This window comes from Hyperolius riggenbachi, chromosome 11, assembly GCF_040937935.1.
Source record: "Hyperolius riggenbachi isolate aHypRig1 chromosome 11, aHypRig1.pri, whole genome shotgun sequence".
Lineage (NCBI taxonomy): Eukaryota > Metazoa > Chordata > Amphibia > Anura > Hyperoliidae > Hyperolius > Hyperolius riggenbachi.
Window position 1 is genome coordinate 218,353,505 of NC_090656.1, and position 19,763 is coordinate 218,373,267.

General features: G+C 45.4%; 1 protein-coding gene and 1 long non-coding RNA gene across 14 annotated transcripts in view; one reads left to right on the forward strand and one right to left on the reverse strand.

Moving 5' to 3' along the window:
• ANO5 (anoctamin 5) overlaps positions 1-19,763 on the forward strand; it is a 182,354-nt gene that overhangs the window by 114,186 nt on the left and 48,405 nt on the right. For 11 of the 13 annotated variants that reach the window (XR_011024731.1, XR_011024730.1, XM_068260357.1 and 8 more), the window contains 3 exons: positions 1,705-1,856; positions 6,363-6,443; positions 14,680-14,902. Coding sequence is in view for 11 of the 13 variants with exons in the window: in XM_068260357.1 (XP_068116458.1) it covers positions 1,705-1,856; positions 6,363-6,443; positions 14,680-14,902 (456 nt within the window). In the remaining 2 variants the exon portion in view is untranslated. Of the gene's footprint in view, positions 1-1,704; positions 1,857-6,362; positions 6,444-7,338; positions 7,414-14,679; positions 14,903-19,763 lie in introns of all 13 variants that reach the window. The other 2 variants (XM_068260351.1, XM_068260353.1) reach the window with 1 other exon arrangement.
• On the reverse strand, positions 1,691-12,639 carry LOC137538279 (uncharacterized). Its single transcript, XR_011024732.1, has 4 exons — positions 12,274-12,639; positions 4,988-5,086; positions 3,336-3,428; positions 1,691-1,827 (listed from the first exon to the last, which is right to left on the reverse strand). It is a non-coding gene; the product is annotated as an uncharacterized lncRNA (long non-coding RNA).

Consider the following 19,763-nt stretch of genomic DNA (forward strand, 5'->3'; position numbering starts at 1 on the left):
CTGTCCCCCGCCGCCAGCTGCTTTCACCCAACAGGGTTACCGCGCCTGCGCAGGCCTGGCCACGCGTCTCCTTCTACGCATTCCCGTTTGCAATAGTGCCCTTCGCAGGAAGCTATTGTGGACGGGAACGTGTAGAAGGCTATGGGTGGCCAGGCCTGTCGGCAAAGTGAAAGTAGCTGGCAGCGGGAGACAGGAGGATCCTGACTGCGAGGGCACCGGACAGCTGCTGGGACGCTGGTAGAAGCCCCAGGTGAGTAAAACTGATTTTTTTGTTTTGGTAGACTTAAGTGTCTCTTTAAGGTTGTAACAGTGATACTTGGGGTTTTCATAACGATGACAAAGAGAGGGTCCCTTACCAATGACACATTGACACTTGGAGGTAACCCTGAGCTGCTTTGGGTCATTCGATAATTTGATCTGCCTGGCGGATCGCTGCCTGGGCAGCAGCCAGTGTCAGGAGCTGCTGTGCACATGCTGCGTTATCTGCAGAGGGGTTAGTGATCGGCCGCCTCTGCCAACTTTAAAGAGGAACTCCAGTGAACATTTTACTGCTGGCAGGTGATGTAGCTGCTGCATGGTTTTTGGCAGTTGGAACCAGCTGTAAACAGCTATTTCCCACAATGCAACAAGGTTCACAGACAGGAAACTGACAAAAGTTCGAACTTTTCTTGTGGGAGGGGTTTCACCACAATATCAGTCATACAGCGCCCTCTGATGGTCTGGTTGTGAAAAGGAATAGATTTCTGATGTAAAAGGGGGTATCAGCTACTGATTGGGATAAAGGTCAATGTTTGGTCGGAGATTCTCTTTAAAGGGAACCCAAGGTTAGATGGATATGGAAGGTGCCATATTTATCACCTTTTGAACAATACAAGTTGCCTGGCTGTCCACCTGATCCTGTGTCTCCAATACTTTTTTTAGCCAAAGACCCTGAACAAGCATGCAGATCAGATGGTTGACTCAAGTCTGACTGGATTAGCCACATGCTTGTTACAGGTGTGTGACTCAAAGGCTACTGCAGCCAAATAGATCAGCAGGACTGCCAGGCAACTGGTATTGTTTAATAGGAAATAAATATGGCAGCCGCCATATCCCCTCTCACTTCGGGTTCCCTTTAAGCTTGCATGTGTAAGGGCCTTTACAGTCTGAGGTCTCGATACATGCTTACATACGCGGTTTTTGAGGTTAAAGAGAACCAGATATAAAAAGATTTTATAAATACCTGGGGCTTCCTCCAGCCCCATAAGCCTGGATCGCTCCCACGCCGCTGTCCTCCGCTTCCTGGATCCGCCGGTACCGGGTCCCGTACTTTCAGCCAGTCGGTGGAAGCACGCGGCCAATTGGCCGCATCACAGAGGCTCCCGGTATACCCTTACGCATGCGGCTGCATACTGCGCAGCCGCGCGCGTAGGGATATGGAGGGAGCCCCTGATCATGCGGACAATTGGCCGTGTCCGCCGGAAGTGACTGGACCCGGTACCGGCGGATCCAGGAAGCGGAGGATGGCGGCGTGGGAGCGATCTAGGCTTATGGGGCTGGAGGAAGCCCCAGGTATGTATGAAATCTTTTTTTCTTTTTTTTAAGTCTCCTTCCTCTCTGGTTCCCTTTAAGCATAGTGACTACAGTATTTCTGTCTGCGGAGCGCCATGTTTTAGCGGTACGCCCGCAGGATTGGCTCCTCTCACCCGCTCTGTGACTTCGCAGTAACCTTATTCCTGGAGTTGTGGAAGCGGCGGCAGGCCCGGCTGGAGTATGAGTGGGATCTCGTGGACTTTGAAGAGGAGCAGCAGCAGCTTCAGCTGAGGCCGGAGTACGAAGCAAAATGTACTAAGAAAAAGAAGAATCCAGTCACTCAGGTAACGTCCCCATTGCTGTGGCATGGTTGTCTCTGGGTGGTAAAGTGTACCTGTCACCAGTACAGAGTGTGGGTGGGGGCACCTTCGTTTTCCGGATCACCTGCGCTGGGTCTGTCCTGCTATAGATATCTGGATGTGGCTAGGTGGGGCGGTCTATCAGACATGCAAGCCAGCAATTACAAAGCAGCTTTAAATTATTTGCCGGTGAAAAACTGGTTTATTTGTGTCCTTCCCACTGTCCTGCTGCTGCCCAGATGTGCTCTGGAATGTCTCAGGCAGCAGATTGGCTCACTCTTATCACATCTATGTAGTGTATGGCTTCGTACGCGCACGAGATGGTTCTGAACAGAATTTAGGGTTTGTACAGTAGCCCCAGTGCGTCGCCAAAAGATCCAGAGTGCCAGATTGTTTTGCCTGCGACTGTAAAGGACCACTGTCACGAAAATCTTAAAATGTAAAATATATGTAAACACATATAAATAAGAAGGATGCTTCTTTCATAGTAAAATGAGCCATAAATTAATTTTGTCCCATGTTGCTGTCACTTACAGTAAGCAGTAGAAATCTGACATTACCGACAGGTTTTGAGCTCTGTACTACTGTGCAGGGCTGTGGAGTCGGAGCAATTTTGGGTACCTGGAGTCTGAGTCGGTGGTTTCATAAACTGAGGAATCGGGAGTTCGAGTCAGATGATTTTTGTACCAAATCCACAGCCTTAGTAAGTATTAGACTAAGGAGTCGAGGAGTCTGAGCCATTTTGGGTACCTGGAGTTGGTGATTTCATAAACTGAGGAGTCGGATTGAGATGATTTTAGTACCGACTCCACAGCCCTGGGTGCGGGTCCTACTTTGCACCTGCGCAGTACAGGCCGCACTCGTACACAAAGGGAAGCATGGTCGCAAGCACCATATTCAACAATATTGTAGAATGTTTTCAAAGGGTCGCAGCGCAGGGAAGGAGAAGGGTAAAAAGATTGGTGAAGCCTCTCAACTTAGGATGGCCATACATGATGCAACAAATCGGTTAGTTGATAAAATAATCGATTATGTAGAAAATGGAATTAAACTTTTCTTTTGATCTAAAAATCTCACCTGATTGGCTTAAAAAAATCATGAAATGGTTCATAAGACAGGTGGAAAATACAATTCAATTGATCCGTGAAATGGATCATTTAAAAAGATAAACCAAGTAAAACTATTTATGCCCACATTTATTCCACTGCCAGGCGTCCCTCTGTACTGGTGATGGGACTTTATCACGTGGTTGTGAATGTTACATAGCTACTTTTTCTTCTAATTTAATTTTTCATTTTAGGCGCATAGTTTCACAGTGTATCAGGAACTCAGAGTAGCCTTCGGGGTATCCGTGTTTTTTTATTCTGTATATCTATTTCTTTGTTACATTTAGCACTAAAAATATTTTTTTTCAATCCGGAAAATATCAGAAAGAAAAAAATTTGCATTATAAGCTCCACCTACTTTTTTGATTGGCAGGTTCAAGGAAGCTCTGCTGAAAAGTAAAAGGAAGTGTTGGGCCTAGTTATCAATCACCAAGTCTGGGGACTTTGCACCCTGTAATGTAAGCGTAGTAATTTAAGAGCACAGCTTTGTGCCGCTGGCAAAAAGTTCTACTTAGACCAGCATTTATTTTTAGTACTAAACACATAATTTATATATTCCACTTTGAACAAAATTTGGAATTTCTTATAAAACTTAAATTAAAAAAATGGCAAAACTTTAATCATAATTTAAAAATCTGTATATTAACTTGAATCAATGAAATGATTGAACTGGGATTTAGTTAGGCCATAGTTCCTGATCATATGTGTATTCTTGTCTTTTGCATAACGGTATGTTTAATTTTCTTTTCCAGGTAATCTTTTTGTTTTTTTTACTGTAAATTTTCATAACACACTTTAATCTACTAATCAAGCACCTCCTATGAAATGCTCGTTCCACTCACGATTGCTATAATTATGGTTCAAACATGTTAAGTTACAAACTGGCTTCTGGTAAGATCGACTCCTCCGGTGATGAGATTTCTCTGCAGTAGTTTGCGTCTCCTCCCACAATAGTGAAATTTCCCTGCGGGAGTTTGTGTCTCCTCCCCCATACCGGTGAGATTACCCTGTGGTGGTTTGTCTCCTCCCACAATGGTAAGATATCCCTGCTAGTAGTTTGCGTCTCCTCCCACAATGGTAAGAGAACCCTGCAGTAGTTTGTGTCTCTTCCCCTCCCACCGTTGCAACATTTCCCTACAGTAGTTTGTGTCTCCTCCCCCCACCACAATAGTGAGATTTCCCTACAGTAGTTTGTGTCTTCTCCCCTCCCACAATAGTGAGATTTCCCTGCTGTAGTGTATTTGCCCCTCCCACAAAGGAGTGATCGCACTGCAGTAGTTTGTGTGTCTCTCTTTCACAAGGGTCACTTATCCCTGCAGTACTTGTCAGGGGAGGGTGACCCTACATTGAGATTTTGGCAGTGGCTGGAGCACTCGGACAAAAGAGGTGATTGTGGTGTAAAAATCTCACCCCTGGAGTTGTCTGTACTTATAAGAAGCCAGAAATATCTGTGTAATGTTGAAATATTTCTTTGTTGGGTTGATCTGTACATAGCTGTGCTATATATCAGTTATGGGTGGACTGTGGTGGACTCCTTGTATATCTTGGGGACTTCAGAGACTAATTTTCAGCTAGAACCACAGCAAACCCCTTGTTGTGGCGGCAGGACAACGGTGAGCTGAGAATGTACTGTACAGTATGCACCAAGATCTCATCACTAGAATAACCTGAGGTATAAGAACTGTACATACCACATCCACCCAAAACTGAAATACCAGCTCACAAAAAAGTGATGCATTCATGTTTATGTTATTGCATGTTTATAGTTATGGAAACTTAAAGAGCCAAAGTAGTGATAACCTCTTTACTTCTGAAGGGTTTATGAGGCGTGTGGTATTTTCAGTGACACCCATAATCCTGGCACTGTGGAGGCGGCCATATTGTACTCAGCCTCACTAACTTGCCCATTCACCAAACATGAGCACCAGCGAATTAGTCTTATGCATGAGGTGGCTTTAATATAAGTCCTAGGCACAATTTGCATGGAATCCCACATTGAACACAACACACCTGCTAATATCGAATACAATTTGCCTCTTCCGTACAAAGGGTTGACGTGTTTCTTAAAGTGCCTCAGTGTTTTGTTACTGCAATAAATACGCCTAAGTCCTGAAATCACAAAGAATGGAACATGTAACATTAAAAGTGGCTATACATCTTTAGACTTAGCGACCATCATATTTAATAATTATTATTAAATCGGATAAAAATCAGTGCCGCCAAGAACAGGCTCGTTCGATGCTGCGACCAATTTCGGGCCAAAATTGGTCACATGTATCAATCATGCTGCAAGATGGCATGGGCGATCGGGTGCACGGTGGTAACGGCAAAACGCTCGGTGCCACCCCCCCCCCCCCCCAAATGTGCGCACATACAGCCTGCGGTGGATGGGCAGCTGACGGATCTCTCTCTAATCAAATTAAATCAGAGAGCGGTTTGTCTTTTTGTCGAATCTGCCCATCATCGATAGAGGTATGACTACCTTAACTATTTTAACTAAAGAACAGCCTCGGCCTTGCAGTGTCTTTCAAGGTATCAAGTCCTAATCCCTGTCTTGTGACATGCCTCGTACGGGATCGAGTCCTAATCCCTGTCATGTGACATGCCTCGTACGGCATCGAGTCCTAATCCCTGTCATGTGACATGCCTCGTACGGGATCGAGTCCTAATCCCTGTCATGTGACATGCCTCGTACGGGATCGAGTCCTAATCCCTGTCATGTGACATGCCTCGTACGGGGTCGAGTCCTAATCCCTGTCATGTGACATGCCTCGTACGGGGTCGAGTCCTAATCCCTGTCATGTGACATGCCTCGTACGGCATCGAGTCCTAATCCCTGTCATCTGACATGCCTCGAACATGTGTACGAGGCTTTAGTGAATGAGTTGTAGGACTATAGCCATGTCCAACACCCGCAATGAGACATCTTTTAATAATCTCAGGCTGTTCTAGTTTTATTAACGTACTTGGTTTGAGTTCTGTAAGAGCTCACACTTTAATATAGTCACCTGTCATTAGTCTTCACTATATTCTGATAGGACCGAGCCTACCTTCTATTAGCATAAAACTTTAAAAATCCGGTCTAGATTTTTTTTTCTGTTCTCCAACCATAGTAAGTAAATCCCAATGTGCTTATTGGCGTATTCTCAAATAATGAAACTACTTTAAAAGTGCCTCTCTCTCATTTTTTTTGACAAGAGAACAATTGTCCTTCAATAGCTAAAGCTAACAAGATGGCCGCCCCACTGCTATTTGGATATGGGGAAAGTTTAATAGATTCCGTCATAGTGCCGTTAACCTGTTTTGCTTTGTTTTGTCTCTTATGGTCCCCGTCTCTGATGTGCTGTTCTGGTTTGTTACACATTCAGCCTTTCTACATTTGTAGGAAATAGAAATGGTTTTAAAACGAAGTTATGCCAACTTCTTTGGCAGTCTGTTGCTATGCTGGACCGCCATTGTCTTCTGGGTAAGAAGAGCCGCTGGAACGTCTTGACAGCCGCTACTAACCACATTAACTTTCTCTGTTGGTTTTGCTTTGAGGGATACAAAGAGAGAATCACTGCGTTTGGGGTTCTCAAATCGCTGGTGTGTGTGACGGAAAAAGCCTACCGAGTACGCCAACTTGTTACGCTGCTCTGCATTGTGGGAGATCTGAGGATGTAGGGAAAGTTGGACGTGGTTAGCAAGTAGGTGTTCTGAGAGAAATGGATTCAATGTAGAATACATTACTTTGTGTAGAAACGGGGTAATGCAGAACATAAATGTCAGCAGCTGGAGTTCAGGAAGTGACAGAGGATGTCTGATACAAAACCAAACAATTTTCACCATTTTATCAGTTTTGACGATTTTACAGTATTTTTTTTCTCTACCCCTCCCCCCCAACCCAGTTAGAGAAGCTGTCCTGACTATCCTCCTACGTTACAGTTGTGACACCCACCCCAATGGCTATGCCTGCTATACCTGGAAGACCATCTGTGAGGGAGCACGACAAAGCCTACTTAGGAATTGTAGGCCCTGTATCCATGGGGGGGGGGGGGGGTAGTTGCAGCCCCACTACAGCTGTAGAGCCATTTAGTCTCCATAACTCTCACATGACTAGAGTGTACACACACATCAGTTTGTTAGAAGACAATATTCTTGGTGCATAAACTTGGCAGCATTGTGTCCGGACCCTCCGTCACTTCCTGGTCAGGGGCATCGCTAGTCATTGAGCCGATTGGGCTCAGCACTCAGTAACAAGATGGCTTCTCTTTGGCTCTCTCCCGTCACACAGCTGGGGCCTTACTGGTGTAACATTCTCCTGTGTGGTGTGCGTCTCTACTTTATGGTGAACTGTGGCCTTGCTTGCTTGATTATTTCAGGAAATGGAGCCTTATTTGCCTTTAACTAGCAAGGCCGCACGGTTCTGCTTCTCGGGAACTACGGTGCTGTTCTGGGTGAGCCCATTTTATTTTATCTCTAATACTTTTAACATCTGCCTGTGGTGTCTGTGTGTCTTCTTCCATCCTTCCGCTCTCGCCTGTAAACTCTGGTCACTGCTACATTTGGTCACCCTCTGTAAACGAGTCTGAAGCAGCTCTTTCAAATGGTCAATTTCGATGCAAATAAGTATCTTCCATATATATATATATATATATATATATATATATATATATATATATATATATATATATATATATATATATATATATATATATATATATATATATATATATATAGTGCAAATTGTATGCAACTTTGAACTGAGCCAATCAGATAATCAGGAACTACACTTGATTGGCCCAATTTGAAGCTGCATACAATGTACGTCAAATGTGCATGCAAGACAAAATTAGCATGACAACCTGTAGTGAAGACCAAGCAAAATTTGTGGTAGACCATGGACAAGTGTAAATGGAAGGCCTTGTGGAACTAAAGAGGAACTCTAAAGATTGTACCCTTTTTTTATAGCATAGGGTGAAGTATAATTACAGTCAAGCTTTGCAAACAATAAACAACCTGTTCCCCTCTTTATTACTTGTTTAATTATATTACATATCAATGTCACAAAGTATTGTCATCTAAGTAAATGCATGGGTAAGTGATATCCATATCATTCAAAAAGTTCTTCAGTAAGGAAAATGAGCACCCTTCAGATTACAGTCAATGACGTTTGCACATTGAAGCTGTCTGCTGTGTTCTCCTTTGCCTTATCTCCCACAATTCGTGTTCGAAACAAAACTGAGTAGTTTAGAGTGAAGCTTCTTCAAAACGTTCCTCTGTCACTAAATGACAAGCTTCAAAGTTTAGTGATATTGCCGTGTGGCCTTCAGTTCAGGCAAAATTCAACTTTCAATAAGAAAGAAAGCAATCCCTTTATCTTAGCTTTATGTGTTTCAGGACTTAGTGGTAAACATTGTTTCAACTTGCTTACTTTGGGCTGGTGCACACCGAGCGGCTTTTTGGGCGTTTTCAGATCCGCTTGCGGCTGCGGATCTGCTTGGTCAATGTATCTCAATGGGGTGGTGCACACCAGAGCGGGAGGCGTTTTGCAGAAACGAAAAATGCCTGGGTGAGGCATTTTTTGGATTGCGGATGCGTTTCTGCCTCAATGTTAAGTATAGGAAAAACGCAAACCGCTCTGAAAAACGGCACTTCAGAGCGGTTTGCCAGGCGTTTTTTGTTACAGTAGCTGTTCAGTAACAGCTTTACTGTAACAATACAGGAAATCTACTACACCAAAACCGCTAGACAAAACCGCAAAACGCTAGCTGAAACGCTACAGAAAAAGAAGAAAAAGCGTTTCAAAATCTGCTAGCATTTTGCGGATCTGCTAGCGGGTTTTGGTGTGCACCAGCCCTTAGTGTGCATATAAAACAGTCATTCCACAGTATTGCTAACAGAAACTGTTAGATGGGATTGTCAAAGCCAGTAACCAGGTCTCTTGCTCTTTGCATCCAATCACTCATGCTGGAAGATGGGATTTTCAGGTCGGTCTGTTCCTCAGAGCATACCAATTCTTTGTTTGCAGGGAAGATCAGTTTGAGCTTAATGTGAGTACAGTACACACATGCAATAATTGTGGACTGAAATGGGCGATAACTTGTACCTAGGCTGTCCAAACGATCCTGCTTTGGTGTCGTTAAGGACCAGTGATGCTGAATCCTTCACGACCACCAGGCAGGATGGATGACAATGTTATTTACGTTCCCCCAGCTGCAGGAATCTGCTCTGTCATGCGCCGTTCATCGCCCCACCTCCCCCCTGCATAGCAACAGAACACCTCGCTAGCCCAAAGGCTAGTGATGTTTCTGTACAGCATCGGTCCCAGATTTTGCCCGAGGGATCGTTCCTGACAGGTGATAATTATCACATGTGTGTACTATTCAAGTAGAATCTTATGCCGTGCACAAGAAAGCTGGAACACTGAGGGAGTGCAAGGTGCCAATGACTTAACTGCAAATCCAATATAAAGGGAGAGCGGCCATGCACATCCCAGTATAAAACTTTGCTTTTATTCAAAATAGTAAAAAGGCATACATTACATATCCCATGTTATGAGAGATGAGGTACAGACATGTGGGGAGGTCGACAGCCGTTTCGCGCCGTTAAGTGAAGTGGCGCATCGTCGGGACAGAATATGTAATGTATGCCTTTTTACTATTTTGAATAAAAGCGAAGTTTTATACTGGGATGTGCATGGCCGCTCTCTTTCTACTGGATCACACGTGTGTACTTAGCATTGCAATCGGTTTCTGGCTGCAAAATGAAATCTAAAGATTATTTTCAATAATACTTTGCAAAAAAAAACCACCCTATGCCGGCACTGATGGCGTACCCAATGCACTGTACACAGTCCGGCAGTCCGCTGGAGGTGCTCACACTGTCTGCAAGTCGAAAGGAGGCAATGCCCCTGAATAGTGGTTCCCATCCACTACCCGCTAGTTATTGGGCGGAGAATGTCCATCGGGATATCACAGAGGACCTTCCCGTCTCGGGTGCATAAAGACTGTGTGAACAGGCCCATAGGTAAGCATGGGCCAGTTCTACGTGTTTGCTGATCCACTGCCGGCCGCTCCAGAAACTGGTCCAGCAGGGATCTTAGTGTGAACCAGCCATAGAACTCATTACCATATACAATGGCTGGCAACAATCTTATAGGCATATTATGCTGAAAGTGAAATTCTAATCCCAAAAATATATTTAAAAAATAAATACATAAAAATATGAATTTAAAAGAAATCGACATGAAAATAAACTGAAGAGATAAACAATTGTATCTATCCTCCTACTCAAAAAAAAAATGATTTCTTTAGAGTCCCACAGTCTTTTCTTCTGTGTACTAGCTAAAAAAAAAAAGCTCATTTAATGTTGTATTATCTCATATGCTGACACAGTCCTTCAATGTCCCAGAAGCTAAAATATATAAACTATTGACCTTTTTTATCTTTACCCTGTACGCAGAAGCTATTCTTTGCCAGGAAAGCGTTTTATGGCAAATTCCTTACCATTGTCATACACTACACATTACATACACATGTCTATCTCATCATGTCACATGTCATCTTGGGTATCCTTTAACTTATGGGAGCTACCCACGTAACTTTACATAAAAAACTTTACAAAAAAACACCTCACCGTTCCAGCACTGGGACGCCCTGCATCTCTTCTACAAGGGCTGGGACCCTCTGGATGTTTGTGGCCGTACCCCTGTCCATAAAGAAGCACGGCCGCACTGTGTACGACACATTGTGCTCATTCATAGATGCGAATTTCTGGAGGGTCGCAGCAGTGGTCAGGAGAAGGATGTGGGAAGCCTATGGAGGATACAGGGAAGTATTTGAATTTCCCCCATTTTAAAGTCTCGGGTTTACTTTAATGCTTTCTCTAAAGTATGGCCTGCCCAGTCACTCCTCTCTTCCTGCATGAGTAGCTAGATGCACAGAACAGGAGGCATTACAACTCTGGAGCAGTAACCCGTTGCAGTAATGGAAAAAAAAAAAAAACACTCCCATCAAGCATTTTCTTTCAGCAGGAGTGTGGTGTCTTCTTCTCTGCTCATAAAGAATGAAATAATGTTTGAGACCATCTCTGTAATATATAGATCTGACATGAAAGGATTGTTTTGCTATCAACAAATGTGAAATCTCACATTAAGAAGGGGCTTGCTGTCTTGTTTACCTGGGTACCAACATGTGTAAAAAAAACAAAAAACCACATGTATGTGTATATATGTATATATATATATATATATGTATGTGTATATATATGTATGTGTATATATATATATATATATATATATATATATATATATATATATATATATATATATAATATATATTTGCTGCTTTCATCAGAATGGTTTGATGTAGTGCCAGCTATTTCGGAATTTCAGTTGCCATACTAATGTGCTAGGTGGAGACAGTTTAAAATTTTCTTCTAAAGCTCAACTTCAAGAAAATATTTTGTAGTTTTGCTACTGTTGTGTCTGTGTTCCATGTTGGGGAAGAGACATTGTGTCACTTCCTGTTGGAGGAGACATTGCCTCACTTCCTGTCCTTAAGAGACATGGACCTCAATTCACTAAGCTTTATCAAACATTTGATAATTTACCTCATGAGTAAAATCTAATTTTGAATTCACCCTGGTGTTATAGATATATTGAACGTTTTGTCGATAAAACATTCGATAAATATATAACACCTTAGTGAATTAAAAATTAGATTTTGCCCATGAGGTAAATTATCAAATGTTTGATAAAGTGCTTGATAAAGCTTAGTGAATTGAGGCCATTGGCTCACTTCCTGTCTTAGGAAGAGACATTGCCTCACTTCCTATCCTTGGAGCAGACCTGGCCTCACTTCCTGTCCTTGGAGGAGACATTGCCTTACTTCCTGTACTTGGAGGAGACATTACCTCACTTCCTGTTTTTGGATTAGACATTGCCTCACTTCCTGTACTAGGAGGAAACATTGTCTCACCACTAGTCCTTCAAGAAGACATTGCCTCACTTCTTGTTCTTGCACTCTTCATGGACCTCCTTCACTTTAAAATGAACCCTGGAGGTCCTTGGAACAGGAAATGAAAGATCACAATTCAAGCTTGACAGGAAGTTCTAACTCTTCTGCAGGCTACAAAACAAAATGTATTATTTTGGGACACAGACAACAAAAGAACACCAAAAGAGGTCCACCCCATCCAAAACTACAATCTTCTTTTCTTACTGTAGTTGGGCTTTTTAAGAAAGGCTACATTACATATGCACCATATATAAATCATCACTTTTTACTGCTAATGTTGAATGTAATATGTGATACCATCGTCTTTTTGACACGCTGCTGCTTCAGCGCAGGTACCGCAAGGTTCCCGCCAGTTCTCTTTCACTCATGCATGCACTGATCTGTGTGTCCATCCTAGGACCTGTCACTTCTCTTCTGTCTCCTTTACAAGAGCACTCGTCTGTCTGGCTACCACTGTCAGCAGCCTGCAGAACACGCCCAGCTTCAGACCGATGCAAGCAGTGTTTTATTGATCAGTCTTCTGATGATGCCCTCCCAGCTTCCATGTCTTAAGCTAGAAATGTATTTTTTGCTGAGTCTGCAGTCTTTGGCTTCTCGGAATTTGTTCTGCATCATAACATGCTGGGCTGTCATCCATATCCCGGATTGTGGGGTGTGTGTGGGGGGGGGTCTCCTCAGGAATGAAGGGCGGAGTTGATATTAGTAACAGTACAACATTGCAACTTTCATGTGACCAGAGGTTTCAGTCCTTGTTTAGCGAGAAGCAGCGTGGCGCAAGTCCTTGTGTATAGAGGTTTATCAGGCAAAATTCCATATTTCCAGCCTGGATAGGAGGCAAGATAAGTATAGTAATTCTGCAATGCAAAATGGCTATGCCTCAGAAATGCGTAGTACAATAAATAAACCAAAAAGCGGGGAGGATTTAAGGGAAGCAGGAAATTTAGGCACCAGAGTCGCTGCGGAAGTATAGGCACTGCCATAAGTAACCATAGTAATTTTGGTTAGAGAAAGAAGTTTGGGGCGAGGCTCGCTATGCAAAGCACTGCTACAAATAGCAGGTGCTTGCCGAAATTACTATCAATGCCTACGAGCTTTAAAGGTTATGGAATTACATTTAAGGCCTGGTTCACATTAGCGTTCGCTGTCCGGATCTGCCTGATCGTATCTGGACCGTATACTGTACAAACGGAATGTACGTTCCGCATAGCAATGCAAAGTCTATGCGGATGTTCACATGCATACGTTCTGTACAGAACGGAGCCGGATCCGGACTCCGGACACTTTTCCAACATGCGCTATTTTTCGGGTCCGGATCATCCGGCCCACGTACCCGGACCGGAGCCTGACTGCACCATCCGGAAGTAGAAACCAATGGGAAACGGAAAGCACAGAACACACTGGCTACAAACACCTGACGTTCTACCCCACTTCCTATGCGTATTCTAGCGGCCATTTTAGATGGGGACACATGGGCCAAGCATTTCTGGAGTGGAGCAGCAGTGACTAACGTGCTGGAGCTGTTTGGCAGTATGTCGGAGGCGGAGGTGAGGCCTAAAGAGCGGAGGACCTGATTCTACAGGTGCACCTTCTGCTGACCTCCCAGACCCCAACAATTATATAGTTTTATTTATAACTTTTACCAAACTGATCCGGATCTCAGCCGTATACATACCTGATGCAACCGGACCGGATCCGGTCCGGTCATCTGGTCCATTTGGCACAGAAACGCAAGTGTGAACAGGGCCTTAGACATCAGTGGGAGGGGAGGGGGGGGACTTTCCAGGTTCGGCCTCAGTGTCAGTAGGGGGTTATTCAGGTTAGCCATCAGAGGGGGGAGGATGGGTCAGTTTGGGTTAGGCATCGGCTTGTGTGTGTGTGTGTGTGTGTGTGTGTGTGTGTTTGGGGTTCAGGAGGGATGGTATCGGTGTAAGATTAGGGTTAGGTTTAGCTGTAACAAAATATTGGTACGATTTACAGATATTTTACTATCTGAATCAGCACTGCAAAATAACAGAATATGAGTAAATTTACCAGTATTCTACTATGAGGTATTTTCGAGTGCCCTTTTCAGTAAAATGGGGTATTGATAAAACCTCTTTTCCTGTAAGTCTTGTAAATTCTGATTTGCTGCTTCTCTGGTTGTCGTGGGAACATACAGACTGTCCATTATTGCCCAGGGTAGCGGAATAGCTCTAGGTAAGCCGAAGGCTGCAGACTCCTCCTACAGACTGGAAGCTGAACACTGATTGGTCGGTCAGCAACCTGTGCCGCAAGTTACAGACATGTGGCGCAAGCTTGTCATAATACATCTTCACCCAAATTGAATGTCTTATTTTTGGATGGAGCAGTGAGTGATAGATCGCCAATTGAATTTTCTTGGCTGTAGGGGCGCTCAATGACACCTCCACTACACTCAGGCAGGGCTGAAAGGGAAATTCTTGCTAAAATTGTAATTTTTAGCTTTGATAGTGGCTACTGGCTTAGACTTTGTGGCCCTCTCCAATTAATTTTTTTCCCCCAAGTCTTCTCCTTGGTGATATTTTCAGACCTTCGCTCCTTGTGGGTTTTAACCGTGACAACTCCATCAATAAACAGAGACCTTCATATTGGGTGAAGCTGCTTTAGAAGTCTATCTCTTTGCTTGAGTTTCTCACATCCAGTTTCCCTCATTACCGATGCTAATTCTTCCCTCACGTCCTGCAGATCTTGCTGATCATAGCCAGTGTGATTGCCATCATTGTCTACCGTCTGGCGGTCTATGCGGCGTTTGCCAGCGTCATGGAGAACAACCATGCCTTGGAGCCCATCAGCGGACTGCTTACTCCTCAGCTGGCCACATCGGTGACTGCCTCCTGCCTGAACTTCATCATCATCATGATCCTCAACTTCCTGTATGAAAGGGTGGCCATCTGGATTACGGATATGGGTAAGGGGACCAGTGGACAGGCAGACATCTACAGTTAGAGGCTTGAGGCCTGCCTTTGCATAACATGTCAAATCAAAAATTGCTTTATTGGCATGACCAAGATTCATACAGGCATTGCCAAAGCAAGGGAAATGGTGGACATAGAAGGGGGTGGGGTAGGGGGTACAATGCATACGCAGTCCATGGACATTTATTAGATTTACAGTTCATTTATGCTCCTCTCAGTCTGTGGCATGCTGTGACGTAGTGTGCAGCAATTGTCACTATAGATTCCTCCTCTGTCGGTGGCATGCTGTGACATAATGTGCAGCAATTGTCGAAGTGGATTCCTCCTCTGTCTGTGGCATGCTGTGACATAGTGTGCAGCGATAGTCACTGTGGATTCCTCCTCTCAATCTGTGGCATGCTGTGACATAGTGTGCAGCGATAGTCACTGTGGATTCCTCCTCTCAATCTGTGGCATGCTGTGACATAGTGTGCAGCGATAGTCACTGTGGATTCCTCCTCTGTCTGTGGCATGCTGTGACATAGTGTGCAGCGATAGTCACTGTGGATTCCTCCTCTCTGTGGCAAGCTGTGACATAGTGTGCAGCGATAGTCACTGTGGATTCCTCCTCTCTGTGGCAAGCTGTGACACAGTGTGCAGCGATAGTCACTGTGGATTCCTCTTGCCCTAGTAGAATGTAGAGTTTTCTCTCTTTCTCTAATATGTGTGAATCTGGAAATAGATCCATCAATTTTCCTAAAGGAGGTTTCCCTGGTTGCAGTATATTTGGGGGAGTGCAGCAGGAAGTAATTCTCATCCGCGAGGGTCTTCTGCTCAATGTTGTGTCTATCCTCCCTGGGATTGTACATCAGTCTTTGCCTCCCTACACTTGGTTTCTAGAAGAATGCCTGTATCATAGAATACAGCACGAGTTCAGTGCCAGTGACCAGCTCTGAATATCAGTGCTGGTGAGCAGCCAGTGGCCACGAGGTTTAGCTATTGTTTGCCAGCCTTGGATATTGGGCTTCGACTGGCCTGAGTCTCAGAAGCTGGGCTATTTATGTAGCTGAGCTCTTATATGCGCTGTAGGAGGGTTAGTGTTAGAGGATAGGGTATGGGGAGGATAAAAGTCATAGGAAGAGGAGTATCTAAATTACTAAGGGTTGGTTCGCACAGGCGTTGGGCGGCCGGAAGCTGCATCGTCCTGTGACGTCTCGTTTGGGAGGCGATGGTACGGCGATCGTCGCAATCGGCAGTTTTCGCCCCCGCAAGGGGACATGAAGACGCGGCGGTGGATCGACCCGAAAAGCCACATGCTAGGGACGGTTGAAAAGACGCAGTAAATCGGGATTGAAACGCCGCACTTGAGCAATCGACGGTAACCGCGCGATGCTAAACACTTCCATTCACTTGAATGGGAGCGTTTAGCTGATGAGTCCTGAATGCTTGACGGTAAAGCGTCTGTGTGGACCAGCCCTTAGTCCTTTGGAATATTGGTGTATAAACAACATTGTTTGTCTTTGTTGGGGTAAAGTTGCTTGCGTGACATTGCTTGTTTATTTGTGGCAACATTTGTATAGCGTGTGTACGGACCTTTAGACGTAGGGGAGGGTTTAATGTTAGACATAGGTAGGGGGTTCATGTTAGAAGTAGGTGGGGCTAGTTAGATGTAGGTAAGGGGTTAGTGTTGTGTAGGTGCAGGGTATAGTGTTATGTGCAAGTGGTGTGGGGGCAGGGCCGTTTCTAGGGCCGTGCGGCCCGTGCCGCTGCCCTGGGCGCAGAGGAAGGGGGGGCGCTGTGATGGCGGGCGGAGCCACAGAGAGGGCAGCCCAACCTCTCCCTCCCTCTCCCCGGGCCGCTCTCCATGCTCCCCCCCCGCGTCTGACTGCAGCAAAGTTAACGGGCAGGGAAGCGCTGCAGCTGCTATACACAGTTACTCACCTCCCTGGATCCGATCGCCGCTCACTAGCCGCCGGTCTCCTCCTCTGCAATGTAGCCACTGATACACACGCTGCTTCCTGTAAGCAGCATGTGTATCAGCGGCTACATTGCAGAGGAGGAGACCGGCGGCTAGTGAGCGGCGATCGGAGCCAGGGAGGTGAGTAACTGTGTATAGCAGCTGCAGCGCTTCCCTGCCCGTTCTGCTGCAGTCCGAGGGGGGGAGCATGGAGAGCGGCCCGGAGAGAGGGAGGGAGAGGTCGGACTGCCCTCCCCGCGGCTCCCCCCCCCCCCCCCCCGCCATTATGAGGGGGCACCTACCTACCTACTTAACCTCTGGGGAAGCTACCTATCTAAACTATACTGGGGGCAGCTACCTATCTAACCTATACTGGGGGGCAGCTACCTATCTAACCTATACTGGGGGGCAGCTACCTATCTAACCTATACTGGGGGGGGGCAGCTACCTATCTAACCTATACTGGGGGGGGCAGCTACCTATCTAACCTATACTGGGGGCACCTACCTAATCTAACCTATACTGGGGGGCAGCTACCTATTTAACCTATACTGGGGGCACTTACTTATCTAACCTGTATTGGGGGGCAGCTACCTATCTAACCTATACTGGGGGGGCAGCTACCTATCTAACCTATACTGGGGGCACCTACCTAATCTAACCTATACTGAGGGGCAGCTACCTAATCTATACTGGGGGGCAGCTACTTATCTAACCTATACTGGGGGGCAGCTACCTATCTAACCTATACTGGGGGCACTTATCTAACCTGTATTGGGGGCACCTACCTAGCTAGCCTATACAGGTGGCAACTATACTGGCTACCTATACTGGGGGCACCTACCTAACTAAACTATACTGGGGGCACCTACCTATCTAACCTATGCTGGGGGCAACTATACTGGCTACCTATATTGGAGGCACCTACCTAGCTAACCTGCACTGGGGGCAACTTTACTGGCTCGCCTATGCCTGGCCACCTATACTCGGGGGGGGGGGGGGGGGGGACAAATAGCTAGCTACCTATACGGGGGGGGCACAATTTTTACACCATCGCCCTGGGTGCATTTTAGCCTAGAAACTGCACTGTGTGGGGGGTAGTGTTATGTGTAGATGGGGGGGGGGGGGGGGGGGGTTAGTGTTTAGTCATATGTTAGGGTTAGTGTAAAGGATAGGTGGGGGGGTTAGTGTTAGGCATAGGTGCGGGTTAGTGTTAGCCATAAGGGGGGGGTTAGTGTTAGACGTAGGTGAAGGGGGTTTGGGGTTAGGCATACATAATGGTTTATTGTTATGAAGATTGGTGGGGGGTACGATTAGGCATCAGATTAGCAGATAGTAGAATATTAATACAATATTAACCGTAATTAAACGATCAGCAGCAGCTGGTGCCCAAATTACAACGCCTGCTATAAAAGTGCTTTTCCACTGACATCTGACCACCTGACCTTTGGCTTAAAGAGGAACTCCAGTGAAAATAATGTAATAATAAAATGCTTCATTTTTACAATAATTATGTATAAATGATTTAGTCAGTGTTTGCCCATTGTAAAATATTTCCTCTCCCTGATTTATATTCTGGCATTTATCACATGTTGACATTTTTACTGCTGGCAGGTGATGTTAGTGGAAGTAGCTCCTGCTTGCTTTTTTGGCAGTTGGAAAAGGCTGTAAACAGCTATTTCCCACAATGCAACGAGGATTCACAGAAAGGAAATTGCTAGGACTATGGTCCTCACAGTTTCCTGTGGGAGGGGTTTCCCCACAAAATCAGCCATACAGCGCCCCCTGATGATCCATTTATGAAAAGGAATAGATTTCTCACGTAAAAGGTGCTGATTGGGATGAAGTTCAATTCTTGGCCACGCTTTCTCTTTAAGCACAATAGAGTAACAGGTTCCCTTTACAAATACACGGCTGTACACAAGTGCTGTCCGCAAATATCCAACAAACTGCATTCACTAGTTGTCTGCTATCTTCTGTGGTTGTTACTGGCCCTTTGGTTAGATGTTTGGGTCTGTCGTTTGTAGTTTTCAGTGGTCTTTTCTGCAGGTCTGTTGTCCCTTGAAGTTCAGTCCAGGAATCTCTTCTGTCCTTGTGAGTGAGGGGCAGGAATTTGTCACCAGGCCTGAAGTCCATGTACAGAGCTTCTCAGAAGGGGAAACATTCTATAGAGCCTTGGTGTGAAGCTGTAATAAGGATTTGCTACATTTTACCCCCCACTGAGAACAACTCACACATCCCTGTCACAATCCAAGGAAGGATGTAAAGGTGTCACTCTTCAGCAGAGCTGGTCTGAACAGAACTTTCCTAACAAAGTGCCCGGTGATCAGCTTTTGGCTTGCAGCGCTGGCTTCCTGAGTTCATTCACGGCCAGGGAATCTATATACAAGGTGAATGATCTTGCCTTAAAGGAAACATACAAGCTGTTAAAAAAAAAAAAAAAAGATCCACTTACCTGGAGCTTCCTCCAGCCCGTAGCAGCCATCCTGTGCCCTTGCCGCAGCTCCGGTGGCTCACGGTTTTCTCCGCTGGCGCAGCCGACCTCGCCTGATGACGTCGCAAAGACCACGTGACCCGCACGGTGGATCCCAGAGGATGCCGGCCCGGAACCCGACCTGGCAAGGTCGGCTGTGCCAGCGTAGAAGACCAGGAACCACCGGAGCTGCGGCGAGGGCACAGGCCGGCTGCCACGGGCTGGAGGAAGCCCTAAGTAAGTGGATCTTTTTTTTTTAACAGCTTGGATCACTCCTTTAAAGTGAACCTGAGGTGAAAATGATCTGGAGGCCGCCATATTTATTACCCGTATATACTCTCATATAAGCCGACCCGCGTATAAGCCAAGGCACCCATTTTTCCCTCAGAAACCAGGGAAAAGTAATTGACTTGCGTATAAGCCACCTCCCCAGTATAGCCCCCTT